At 42.5% G+C, this 14434-nt stretch overlaps 1 protein-coding gene across 1 annotated transcript; it reads right to left on the bottom strand.

Moving 5' to 3' along the window:
- Nucleotides 1-4911: 4911 nt before the first annotated feature.
- On the bottom strand, nt 4912-7006 carry LOC311319949 (NACHT, LRR and PYD domains-containing protein 1 homolog; the record flags this gene model as incomplete). The annotated part of the gene is made up of 6 exons (XM_084451583.1): nt 4912-5171; nt 5294-5329; nt 5445-5574; nt 5728-5853; nt 6470-6717; nt 6916-7006. The coding sequence occupies 6 exons, from the start codon at nt 7004-7006 to the stop codon at nt 4912-4914; spliced, it is 891 nt and encodes a 296-aa protein (XP_084307709.1).
- Between the last annotated feature and the right edge of the window lie 7428 nt (nt 7007-14434).

Below are 14434 nucleotides of genomic sequence, written 5' to 3'. Positions count from 1 at the left end.
TGACATATGGGTCTACATTTCATTAAAAAAGATGAACTGTAATATGAAATGCATTATTGTTGTGACAAATGAATACCTTGATATGATCTCAGAGCCATGGCCGGTACAATCACAGTGGTCCCCTTGGTTGGTGAGTACTACTATCTGACCAGAGGTGGCGCCACAGTTCATTGAATTATTAATACTAAATCTACATTTCAGACTTGCATTTGTACACATTTAGAGTCTTCTTCATGGATGTTGCATTGTTATTGAATTGCAGGGATCGTCCTACTTTTTGCGGGCGTCAAATCTTTAAACGGTAAAATATTGTTTCAATCACAATAATCTATCGACCAACGAATCAGCCAGTTAGCCAGTCAAACTGTCCATCAAGTAAAACCACTTGGGTTCTTCATCAGTGGGTGACAGCAGATTTTATGATTGTTTTCTGTTGTTGTTGTTGTTGTTGTGGTGGTGTATTCCACAGGGCTATCTCATGAGTACCACTTCATCAACGACTCCAAGACCTGGACAGCGGCCCAGAGCTACTGCAGGGAGAAGCACACTGACCTGGCCACCGTAGACAACATGAGGGACATGAGAGTGCTACGGACCGCCGTGACGGGCTACGAGGGCGGGGCCTGGATAGGCCTGGAGAGGGGCGGGGCCATGAGGTGGCAGTGGTCCGATGGGAGCGGAGAACCGTCCTACACTAACTGGAGGGACGAGGAACCCAACAACATTAACGGGGCAGAAGAATGCGTGTTGATGAATAAGGAGGGGAAATGGAACGACTTTCCCTGTGTTGATCTAAAGGGTGTCGCCTGCTACAACAGTGAGTCGACATCCTGGTATCATGTTATTTCTGTTTGCCTCTTGTGCTCGAGTTCGATACGCTTATCCAGGTCTTGCCACATTGGCAGCAACAACAAGATGTATATCACTTAGCCAGTGATACGATGCACGATAGCGGAGGGTGAGAGGTAATATTTTCGGTGGCGTGTTTGTCAGTTGGTTGGTTTATTGGTTTGTTAGCAGGATTACGCTAAAACTACCCGACCGATATTCATGAAACTCGGTGGAGGGGTGTAGCATTGGCCAACTTAGAACCCATTAAATTATGGAGCGGATTTGAATCGCGGGGCGGATCCACGAGCCAGCCAATTACGGCCGGTCGTTCACCTACATTCATTTTTTGGACTTGCCAATGGGGGGAATTGAAACGGCCATATCTTGACAAGGGGTTTGGACTGTCATTTGTTAGCTCTCAACCTCACAAATGCAGCAATACCAAACATGTCCTGCTCGCATGCACGTGCGCGCACAGAGACACACAATGCATTCATGGCCGGTGGTCTGTGCTCTCCAAGCACCATTTCTAGTAGTTTAAAGGTGCAATAGTCAAGATTTCGATGTAGACTGATCATTAAAAAAGCACTAACAAGACTTGTGAGACAAATTAGGACTCCTGATTGCTCCCGGCTCCTGACATACCATGTGGTACAAGCTTCGTAATACTATTGGTATTGGTACTATACTCACAAGCCTCATTAGAGGGAGCAACCATTTCAGATGGAGGGGGGAAAAAATCATTTCAAACCTGTCAACATTTTAAAAAAAAATGAAAATTCATAATTTGGCTCTTCCTACTTCCGCTTAGGCACTCGATCTGCTATAAAAAAAAAGAAAAGAAAAAGATAAAAAAAAGATTACATCGAAATCCTGACTATTACACCTTTAACATAATGCAGTTTAGGATCAATTTAAAGAGTGGTCAACGATCACTTCTCCAGGTCCTGTCAGCTACACCGTGCACGAGGGACACATGTCATGGTTCGTATACCAGAGTCACTGCAGGACCGTGCACGTAGACCTGGCCACCGTGCAGGACCACGCACAGAACCAGGCGATACAGGAGGTGGCCAAGGGCAACGAGGTTTGGATCGGCCTGTTCCGAGACTCCTGGAGGTGGTCGGACCAGAGCGGCACCTCTTTCAGGTACTGGCAGACCGACAAACCTGACAACGGCAACGAGAACTGCGGGGTTTCCTTGCTGGGCGCGCAGGGGCAGTGGGACGACTGGCCTTGCGACAGGACGGCTCCTTTCTTCTGTCACGGCCGTGAGTTCGTTTCCGTCTTAACGGACATTTTTGTGTGCGCCGTTTTCAGAAAACCGAACATCCCAAAATGCCAACTTCAAAGTGAACAATTCACAAAAAACTGTTAACAAAAAAAAACCTTAATTCAACTTCAATCTAATGTCTGCTGGACAGAGAGGTGTTGAGACCTTTTAGGTGGTTACAGTTGTGTTGTCCGATTCACGCCTCAAATAGATGGACGTCACGTTAGAATGACCTCACTTGCTGTTGGACGATAGTGTTGTCTGTTTTTTTTCCCAGCCCTAAAGTCCAAGCGTTCGGTGGTGAAGATGACGATTCTGTCTAATGCTGACTTGACTGACCCGGGAATCTCTGCCCAGCTGCTACAACAGGTGGGAAGGAGGTGTGTGTATGTGTGTGTGTGTGAAAACCGAGACAAATAGGGAGTCTGTGTGTGTCTAAGGATTTCCTCCACATGTGCAAATAGTGGCATGCAGAGCTGACCAAGCAGGGCGTGTCCGACTTCCAAATGAGATGGAGGGGTCAACAGGATGGACAGACGGTCCACCGCCAGGAGGAAGAGAAAGAGAAGGAGGGAGGACTGATATAACCAGGTAGATGACCCCTCAGGACTAACGCTTTTAGTCATCGTTTCAAAACAGAGAGCGCTCTAGCTTTGATCTTCCTTTCGCAGTCATTGTCATCATTCCGGTAGCCAACTTGTCATGGTCAGCGTGCATTGTCTCATGTGAGAGTATGCATGTGGACATGACCTGTCGCGAGACAATAGGTCAGCAGGCTCTCATTCTCAAGGTCCTTTTTTCTATCCGTCACTTCCAGACGACTGCGGGATTCTGGGAGGATAGCGTTGTGACTCACCCCTCGCCTGCTGGAGAAGGAGACGAGCTAACGCACTGAGGATCACAGGTTTAGGCTGCAGTGCTCGCCAGTCGTACTGCTGGAAATAAGACGATCCTATCCTAACTATAATGCTCTAATTGTCTTACACTACCATTCTTGTACTTGCCCATTTTATTTTGTGATGTTGAATTACCCGTCGACAAGAATTCAGGCATTTCAAGTTTGAAATGACATTTGAGACGTTCGTCCAGCTATTGTACTTTCGATTTTATTTTATAATGGATTATTAGGTCTTGTGTTGATGGAATCCTTGTGTTATGTTAGATTTACAAATAAACGGTCAATAATATGTGGTGCATGGGCATGACTGGGAGGAGAAGGATAATCTATGTGACCTAGAATCCAATGAAATAAAATGAATGCATTGGTTTTCCTTTCTTTGAATGACACCTGTTACAGGTGCTTTTGTTTGCAGGAGGAAGAAGGAAGTGAGCCAGGACTCTTTTTTGATGAAACCATGACATGATGAGTGAGGGGGAATTCAATTCTATTTTCCTGTTTTGGGTGGGTGATTCTTAAGATTAATTTATACTCAGTCGACAAGTGTCGTACGACAAATGTCTGTGTCGACCCGCATTTAGCATTACTTCGGCGAAGTGTCTGATCATCTCCACGGTAACTTGGAGACGCGTGGCTGATTGATCCATGGCAACGAGCGTGCCTTCTGTCTAGCTATCCAATTACGGCTGTGCCTTCCGTCTAGCTATCCAATCACAGCTGTGCCTTCTGTCTAGCTATCCAATCACGGCTGTGCCTTCCGTCTAGCTATCCAATCACAGCTGTGCCTTCCGTCTAGCTATCCAATCACGGCTGTGCCTTCTGTCTAGCTATCCAATCACAGCTGTACCTTCTGTCTAGCTATCCAATCACAGCTGTGCGACGAAATTGACAGCGTCTGCGACATTAGACACTTTGGTAGGTGCAAGACACCCGTCTGACACAAAAAAGTGTTGACAGTGACGTCATTTCTGTCTGTCGACACTTTCAAAAGTGTCAAACGAAGTATAAATTGGCCTTTAGACATACATTTGAAGTCAAGAGAGAAATCTACAGGAAGTAAATACTGTACATAGAAAAGCAAACACGTAATGTTCGAAATATATTGACGCTTTGAGAAATAAAATGTACAGTATATAGGTGACAACTGACAGTGATAATGTATTATATTCTCAATGCAAGCATATCTATTTACTGGGGTACTGGCATTAAAGGGGTAGTGTGCTATTTTGGACATTTGGAAATGTATTTTTAAAGCACTTTTTAAAATCAAGGTTACAAGGTACTGTACAATGAACAAATTAAAAAAATATAGGGAAACACGTTACCACCAGCAATATAAAAAAATAGTTACACAATCGTGAGAAATTTGAATATGAATCAATATGAAAAAAGACATAAGAACAATATAAAAGATTTGTACAGAAGGCATAAAGAAACAGTCAGACACTAGAACTAAGGTAATAACACAACATCACATAGAAAAGTGCTTGTGGTACAGGTGGGTTTTAAGCAGACTGAGTTTCTTATGTCTATGGGAAGACTGTTCCAAAGGGTGGGGGCCACTACTGCAAGTTTGGGACAGCAAGAAGGCCTTGGTCAGAAGACCTGAGAGGCCTCAGAGTTCTCACTGTAGCCAGGGGACACAATAACTTGGATATAAATAAAGTGGGGCCAATCCATGCATAGCTTTAAAGGCGATTGAAATAATCTTAAAATCAATCCTACAATGAACAGGTAGCCAATGCAGATTGGCCAACACAGGTGTGATGCGTGACCTACGCCCTACGCGTTAGTTAGAAGTCTAGCTGCCGCATTTTGGACCAATAGGAGTCGAGATATAGAGGAGCGAGTCCGGTAGGCGCAGGGCAGAGCATGCTCAGCCCCTCTCTCTACAACCACCATCACCATCTTACTTACTCTCCAAATCTTTCACCATGTCAGGTTCCAGTTCTCTGAGGATCTCATGGAAGACGTCTTTGCCTTTGGCGCCAGCCGCCAGGAAGCTTGGGTAGAGCGTCCTCATCTGATCTTGGGTGGTCTTTTCCGCATTCACATCGCAGTACTCTTCGTACGAGATTACTTCCTTCTCCAACAGCTTGTCCAAGATGGGCTTCATCCGGCGCACTCTCTGAATCAGTTCTGCCCGATAGTGGTCCACAAAGTGTTGGTCTGAGTGGGAGACAATGTCATCGTTTATAAACGAATATACAGAACTATCATATGCTCGATGATGCAAGTAGAAACTCAAGAGGTTTTGGATAACAGCCCCTATCTCATTGGACAGAAATTACCTTGGCAATATTTTCTGGTTGTGTCCCCATAATCTCCTGAAGAGAGTATGAAATGGATGTTATTAAAATATTTTTATAACTTGAGTTCTTAGAATTCTTTACCATGGTATTATTGACATTCATCTCCACTGATTGAAATTGACACTATTACCCTTTCGTATTTTAAAGGTCCACAAGACATCCTCTCCACTGATTAGGTCCATTCCAAAGTCAATGTCCGTGTCTTCAACATGTACCTCAAAGAAGTTTGGCATGGAGTGTGGATATCTCAGCTTTATTTTCTGTAGTGAGACAGGTAAAAAAAAGAAAAAGAAAGACAGAAAGACAAAAAAGAAGAAAAAAAGACCACATTTATTTGTATACTTTCATGTTCTTCCTGCGGCTCATAGAAAATGGAATCCTTCTTCGATGGTCTTGTTTAGGATCAAGCCTACGTTTGGGGTGATCTCCGAGGGACAGGACGTGCTGACGCTGTACAAATCCTTCATCCGTAGAGGGCTGTCAGGTTTAGGCTTTGGGATCCTCTTGTAGCCATATGCACGCTCTTGTTTCTCCACTGCCTGCATAGACACACACATGTACTCATTACCTATCCAATCCCTTTAATGTCCCTTAAGAGTACATGTGTATGCCTATGAATAGCTGTATTACGTTCATGGATTTTATGAGAATTTAAATTGCAAAAAAATTGTATTGAAGTGTATGAGATTATATATGCAAGATTTAGTTAGTCATTAAAGCAGATTGGTAACTAGTCTCTCTACAGACTCAAATATGACGTTGAATCGCTGTGGTCACATACTACATAATAGAGTCTGTGCCACTTCGCCGCTCAAGCTGGTGTTCTGAGGGTGTGTCGACGGTTCAGAATTGAACGAGTGACAGGTCGTAGCAGCAAATGAGAGACGCTAGCCCAGGTTAGATGGGTGGGGCATATCTATGGGTGGGAGCGCCTGATCGCTAAAGTCGTTACTGATTGGTGTCACAGGGATTCCTGCGAAACCAATGAATTGCCAGGATTTGAGCGCCAGACATTTGCATGAAGTGTCCCAGATCCACAGAGAGATCTGCAGCATGCAGTAACGTAGCTAGCGTAGCGTAGCGTATCAGCGAAAGACCTCTCATGGGTCTGGCGTTGAGACTAATCGATAACAGTCGTGTTTTTGCTGCACTAACCTGTTCCAGTGCAATATCACATGGAATGAGAAACGCGTGCATTGTGAGGGATGCTGCTTTGGCACCATAGAGCAGCATGTTGCAGTGGATCTTCACTGGGAAGCCAGCTTTCATGAGGACACCTTTAGCAGAGAAAGACGGCTGGAGGACTTTGACGTGGAACGGTGTGACCGCGCAGAGTTGGACAGATAAGCCGCAGTCGTCTATATGGACAACTCTCATTTCGTCTTTTATAGAAGGGTCTTGCCCTGTGGGGACATATAAACACGCGCGCGCACACACACACAAACACACACACACACACACACACATGTTAAGTGGTCTGGAGGTGGACACTACTATCAATGGTACTGGCTTACTGTATATCTGAGTGAGTCTGAATCTGGATTTAGACATAGCCTAATCTAAGAACAGAGTTCCTACTCCTCCAACCCATTTCCACTTACCCACACAGACAAAATGTGGCAGATGCACTTCCTCCAGTTCTCCTGCAGTGACGGTGATGTCCAGCAGGGGGCCGCCCGGTGTATACCGCATGCTTTTCAAACTGTCTAGATAAGGATCCCAGGAGCTGAATGTAAACTGCAGACTGACTTTGCTCTTGCACACCCAGCGCAGTCCGGAGACTGAGCACTCATAACGCCCTGACGGAGACTCAAGCCTGGACAGAGGAAAACAAGTGGTGGAACATTTTTAATGAGCCTTTAAAGGTGATATAGATGAAGGATATGCTGCTAAAAGGCGTCAGAGATTTTTAACTATTCTATTTTGAATACTACGCCAAATCAATAAAGGCATTTTAACTTTATACTGGCTGGGGGGCTTGATGTTTTGCTTCAATTTGATTTTGTGATATAGATTTTTATTATTTTTTAAAACAACCTTTAACAAGTCTCGTGAGACTAGTATTACGACTCCTGATCACACCCGACACAGAGATGCGCATGTGACCGACGTCGTAATACTATTGGCTCACGAGGCTTGTTAGAGGTGGGAACCAAACATCAAGACATCTCAGACAGATGAACAGAACATTCATTTTGGACCCGCCATCATTTAAAAAAATGATTCATTTGTACATTCATTGGGGGAAGGGAAGCAATATCTTTATTCTACACCTTTCTAAAAGTTCTGTGGATGTTTTTATTTTTTGATTAAATGATTTGTCTATACATACATACAAATGTTATGTATACCACCTTTAATGGAGTGATGCACATTAGCTCAACAAATAAACAAAAATTAAAAAATTAATATTAATCAGATCAAGTAAATTACCTGTATATCATGGCCTCATTAGTTGTGAGCTCTGAGGGACCAACCTGAGTCCAGTTATCTGAGCTCTGTTCAACATAGATCCACAACACACACACACACACACACCTGAGAGGAGGCATACATGTACAGTACACTACATTCCTATTATTTACATTATATGATCATATAATTTCCATGTAAATAGACGTGCATTATAGAGGCTAAAACAATGTTCTAAATAATGTCCAGAATGAAAACAACGCATTAAGCCGAATGTACACTGTGCGATAAAACCCACGATTCTGAGGTCGTAAGGTGGTCGTGGGTTGTCGCAGACAATCGTAGCTCATCGTACGCAAAATCGGGACTCGCAAGTCGCACAGTGTGAGAAGGTGTACGATCTGTGTTCATCGCTATGACGTTCTACGACGAGGCTACGACCTCCCGACAAAGTATCTGGCATGTCAGATATTTTCGTCGTAGATCGCCGATCACGTAGAAGTTTAGCCAAGATGACTCGTGGGTGTAATCGGGGCTGACAGAAATCGTAGAGTGTGAATACAAATCGCATAGTGTGAATACACACGTCGTATGGTCGTATGGTCTTGAGACGGAGTCCCGGTCGTACAGTGGGAAGGGATCCCCGATCTAAGACTTTTTCAGTCGTACAGTGTACAGAAGGCTTTAGCCTCTCTCACCTCGATGTAGTTGCACCCCCGACATGTCCCCTCAGAATCTGGCAAATAAATTCATGAAACGGTCAGATTACTCATTCTCACTCAGTCATTTAGGCTTGCGAGGGAATACCTACAGTACAGCTGTTATACACTTGTTAATTTGCACTCTTGTACATTTACTACTACAACTACTACTAGCCCTACTACTACTACCACCACCACTACTATTGCTACTACCACCACCACTACTACTACTACTACTACTACTACTACTACTAGATACATTTATTACATTATTACATAGATTACATTTCAAAGTTAAGACCCATACTCTTCCCGTATGATGCTGAAAAACTGGTCCATGCTTTCGTCACCTCCCATATTGACTATTGCAACTCCCTGCTTGCAGGACTCCCCACCAAAACCATCCAGCGATTGCAATATGTCCAAAACAGTGCTGCCCGGGTTCTCACCAAAACCCGAAAGTCAGAACACATCACCCCTGTCCTTCACTCCCTCCACTGGCTTCCCATCAACCAACGCATCACCTTCTACTACTACTACTACTACTATTACTACTGCTGCTAATATTACTACTACTACTACTACTACTACTACTACTACTACTACTACTACTACTACTACTACTGCTGCTACTATTACTACTACTACTTCTACTATTACTACTACTACTACTATTACTAATACCACTACTACTACTACTACTACTACTACTACTACTACTACTACTACTACTACTGCTGCTACTATTCCTACTACTACTTCTACTATTACTACTACTACTACTATTACTACTACCACTACTACTACCACTACCACTACCACTACCACTACTACTACTACGACTACTACTACTACTACTACCACTACTACCACTACTACTACTACTACCACTACTACTACTACTACTACTACTACTACTACTACTACCACTACTACTACTACTACCACCACTACTACTACTACTACTGTACTACCACCACCACTACTACTACTGTACTACCAACTGCTCTCACTCACTGTGACATTAGAGAAGAGCACGATGAAATGTGAGTGTGTATTTTAAAGATGAAACTGGACATTGATTAATAAAGAATCACATATTATAATGAAAATAATCATTATATAAATGCAACCATCAAAAAACAATCTAGGATATATTTTTCTGTAGAAACACAAAACCATCTCACCCAAAGTTGAACTGCCATAAAAGGTATTCTGCAACAGGTGTCCCAGTTGAGAACTTGCTGAAAGTAGGGCCTCGTACCACCAACTCAGCCATCCTCTGAATGTGTCTTTTACTTGAGGGTCATGGCGTTTACCTGGCTTGTTGAGTACACTGACTTGACTTTCGTCATCTGGGGTCTTGCCGTCTTCAAACTCTTTACTTTCCCTCATTATTCTTTGAAGGTCCTTCTGAATAGCTTTGCCTTTGGGGGATAGGATATATGATTATTACTAGTTTAGTACTGGCAGTCCATCCTACTTAAAGTGTTTTTGTCACTTTGTCATGAGGTAGCCTATTCTGTAAGAGGAGAAAAAGCACAGTTGGGTTTGGGATTTTAACTCTGATCTCGGCTGCAAACACTTACTCAACCCCATATTTGCGTAGTGCAATATTTTTGCTTGTTATCACTATTGAAAGCAAATGTCTGGCTGATAAAACGTACAAGAAGAACAAGCTGTAAAACAGTATGAAGGTAAACATATAATACCATGGTGGTGATCAGTTTCAGGACTCGATGGCTGCCACCACAGTGGTTTGAGTTCTTCGCTCCATACTAGCAATGGTCGTGGTTCCAGGTAGTCATCAGTTATGCTGAAACTTGCTGACTTTAACCATCTAATTTTGTCTTCCAATTCCAAAATCATTCTTGCTAGCGACATATGACTGTGTAGAGAAAAATAGATTGAATACATTCTTTAGAATTTATTTTTCTTCTAATGTTACGTTTTTTCACATTACAAATTCATTTTCCTTATTACTATTTGTATGTACTGTAGAACCAGGCCAGGTCAGGCCTGTCCATGGTTCATGGGCGTACTGTACATACAGCTGTTCTTTTGATAGTTCTCGAAACATTTCATTGCCTAACCTATGCACTTCCCTTTAGGTGGACATGTACACACGTTGAGACAGCAGGTAGCATTAAAGGAGTAGTAAAGGGAAAATGCATGTTTAGCCCTGTTTTAAGGTTACTTATGATCATATACAATGGTTCAGATGAAAACGTTGACAAAACTAGCAATTTTGAGAAAGTCTGATAATTGCTCTACCACCGTTTTGGTCATACAATGGATGTGGGTGGGCACCTTGAAAAATCTTTCAAAAACATGTTCAACTCTCAATTTCAAAGACAAGAAACTCACCGAGGTCTGAATTTCGTTCACCTACATCAAACTGAAAGGTGGGGCTCGCCATTTTAAATTTTCCACGGGGCGCTCTTGAGCCGTTTTGCCACGCCCATTTCCGTCACCCATGAATTATCACATTTTTCACCGGGACTGACGTATCTGCAAAGTTTCATCCGTTTTCATCGATGTTTAGGCCGCCAAAAAGGCATTTGTTTTGGAAGAAGAAGAAGAAGGTAGGAGAAGGTAGGAGAATAATAATAATCCTTCGAATTTCAATAGGGCCTCGCACCGCCAGTGCTCGGGCCCTAATTAGGCTGTGAAAGCGAGCGCGCCTATTGGAATCTAGTCATAGCCTATTGTTGCACAGATTCCCGTCACGTCTTGACTTTCACAAACCAAATGATAAGGCTACATCAATTAATATGAGCACACTTTAGTGACACTGTGCCGTGCACCCCTGATCATTGAATAGCATAAGTTAAATTACTATAATATTAAAGACCGCGGATGTCAGACGATAGGGTACGTATTAGGTGTATTAGGTGTATTAGGTGTATTAGGTGTATTAGGTGTATAGGTGCCAAATCCGGAGCTCCCATACAAAAGGAACACAGCATAAACAATAGGGATTGCGCAGATAAATGAATGAGGTGACTAATTGTTTATAAATAACATAAAACATTATAAAACGAAATAAAAACAAACAATAGGCCTACAGGCGCAGAATAAAATAGCTTGCAGCAACAGTACAAGAAAATATTTTTAAAAGGATGATGACCTATGATGATGACTTATGATAGACCTGCGCATAGTTTACGGTGTGGATTAAGGGCATACGGGAATAGGAATAATGTTGCGTATTTCTTGTAAAATATTCAACAAGGCTACACTACAGCACACATCACCAAGGCTAATATTGTTGGCAATAAGGCCACCACAACCCTAGACTTGTTGATTAGGTTATACCTTACAAGAAAGACTGTAGACCTATAGAATCTTAATAGGCTAACACCCCCGGAACGGTGAACGGAACGTTATTTTTCGTTCTTAACCGGTTCAGGAACGCTATGTTGGTGGCGGAACACGAGAACGGAAACGTTAAATATGCTGGTTCTGCTCGGAGCGAACCGATTGAAAAATAATTTCGTTTTTAACCCCTGCTTTGCAAGCAGTAGGCATCCAATTGGGACATACTACCTTGTCATAACATTGCGCCTTGAAATTTGCCCACATCTGTCGCCGTCCATAACGCGACATTCGTCTACAGCTGTCACGACTCACACGTGACGCACATTTCCGCTGCGCACAGGATTGTGGGTCAGAATAGCCAGAAAAGCCTGCTGGCTTGCATACTGCAAAATACGACCGGATGTAGTAGGACATCCTGGTATTTTTGCCATACTGCATGTGGCATACTATGTATTGGGACATACTACATCCTGTTTTGGCATACTAGATAGTAGGGTAGTATGCGATTCGGAACGCAGCCCTAGACCCTATTTGGGGGTGGGGGGGATTTTGAGCATGGATGTATTAATAGAATGAATTTTGAGCCTCAACACTTCATTTCCTGCATTCTGGTGAATTTATACACACCAATTTGTGCTGGATTAGCCCGTCTGCTGCTATCTATCTATGGGTCTCTCTAACTTGAATGCCAATGTATTTTATAGTAATACATTTATTTAATTATTAATTTCCATTGTTGTCAAATACAGGGAGCCACTGGAGAGCTTGAGACATGGTTAGACCCCGGCTTCTGGGCCTTTTTTGGGCTATTGCCTAATTGTTGAACGCTGACTATACCCTATCCCTGCAGTTAGCAAAGCGCACACTATGCACTAAAACATAGACAGAAATGTAGACTACTAAGTTTTGAAGACTCCCGTCTCTGGTCAAAAGTCTAGGCTACTGTATGCTAGGCTTTTTTTTTTTTTGCCCTAAACTTATCCGACGCATCTGTCGATTTACAGATGTGCAAACGGCGTTTTCCTATACTAGCCTACCTTACAAATACATCCACCGTTTTCTGTTGTCGCTGCAGTTGATCAGTTGTTCATCATCCACAACACGACGTTTCCTGTTTCTTTTACCAAAGCAGTCGTTGTGGTCTGAAACTGAACCAAAGTCCACGTAGTTGTCTTTCAGTTTCGTTTGGAGTTCTCGCGTGATTCTCGTTCTGCGTTGAGGAGGAGTGGCGTGTCTATTTGGTCACACATCTGGGCTACAGGCTATACTAATGACGGGGGGTTTTGTTGTGCAGTTTTCATATTAAATGCTATTCGCACTGTAGCCTACAATTCAGTTGAGAGAACCGCAGATTATGCCTACTGTATGCTAGATAACGTCTATCCTGTATAGCCTATCATAGCCTACATGTGATCTGACAAGCAATTAGCCTATCCGCGACAGAAAAATCACGCAATAAATACAACAGTTAGGTTAGCAAATATATTTTAATATATAATATTTATATTCATTTTAGCACAATGACAAAATGGCATCATTTCAGTTTAGTCTCATTTTAAATCATGACAAAAGCCAGATAGGCATCTGTTTTACAATACATATTCTAATACCTTTTCAATTTTTATTTGTTTGTTGCTGTCGTTGCAAAATAAAGGCCCTTAATTGTTCCAGTTAATGAAAAACCTTGCAAAATCTAACAGCCTATGGCATCCAACAGGTGTAGCCTACTGTAGGTTTAGGTTATGTTGTCACCTAAAACATGGTGTTGATGCACAATAGTTGTACTATCTTCTGTCTTACAATGATTAGAATGGAGCTCCCCACCAGTCTCTCTTTCAGACTAATTCATTGGCTGAAAACAAAATGTGCATTTTTCAACATGATTCATCTGATGTGACATGTCGGTTGTCTCAGAGTGAAACAGAAACGGCAGCTCAACGAAGCCAGTCTTGCCCCTTTCAAGAAACTAACCATTGAAACATAGAAAACTAACCAACCAACCAAGCAGTTCTTCTCGGTACTAACCAGCAGGCCTATACCAGTATTCTGCTACCTCAGAAGCTTTGTAGCCTACCTCTTGAGACACATCAACAAAATACTTCCCCACATCAAGTTCCTTCATGTTATAGCTCAAACTGTCAGATGCCTACACTCAGTCTACCCTAACCAAGCACGGGAATGTCTATGACTGACCGTTAACCTTCACTCACAGTGACCAGACCACACCACAACTCGACTGAGCACCTCAAAACACAACACTTCAAGATGACTGCTAGTCTACTGTACTGCAAACAACACACTTTGTAACAATCACCCTTAAGACCAAAACAATCTCTTGACTTGACCATTTGAAATAGAAATTGTTCAGTATACATATAATTTAAGGTTCTTTTAATGTCAATTGCACACCCACGCTTCACGTTTTAAGGTCTGTCTCCTCAGCAGTAGGCCTACCACGGGTTTCACATTTTTTTGCCATTTAGTCCAAGAGTGGGTTGAATAGCTATGGTTAAAATGTGCACAATTTATAAGATCTTTATTTTTACTCGCATATGCTTTATCACTCTCTCTCTCTCTCTCTCTCATGATCAAACAATGGCAGGTGCAAATACAAACGACAAATGTTTGCCACTGTTTTTCTTTCAAAAACAAATCTTCAACTTCACATTCAAAACCCTCACAGTGC

This window comes from Borostomias antarcticus, assembly GCF_949987555.1.
Source record: "Borostomias antarcticus genome assembly, chromosome: 17".
Lineage (NCBI taxonomy): Eukaryota > Metazoa > Chordata > Actinopteri > Stomiiformes > Stomiidae > Borostomias > Borostomias antarcticus.
This window is presented reverse-complemented; position numbering and strand designations above follow the sequence as displayed.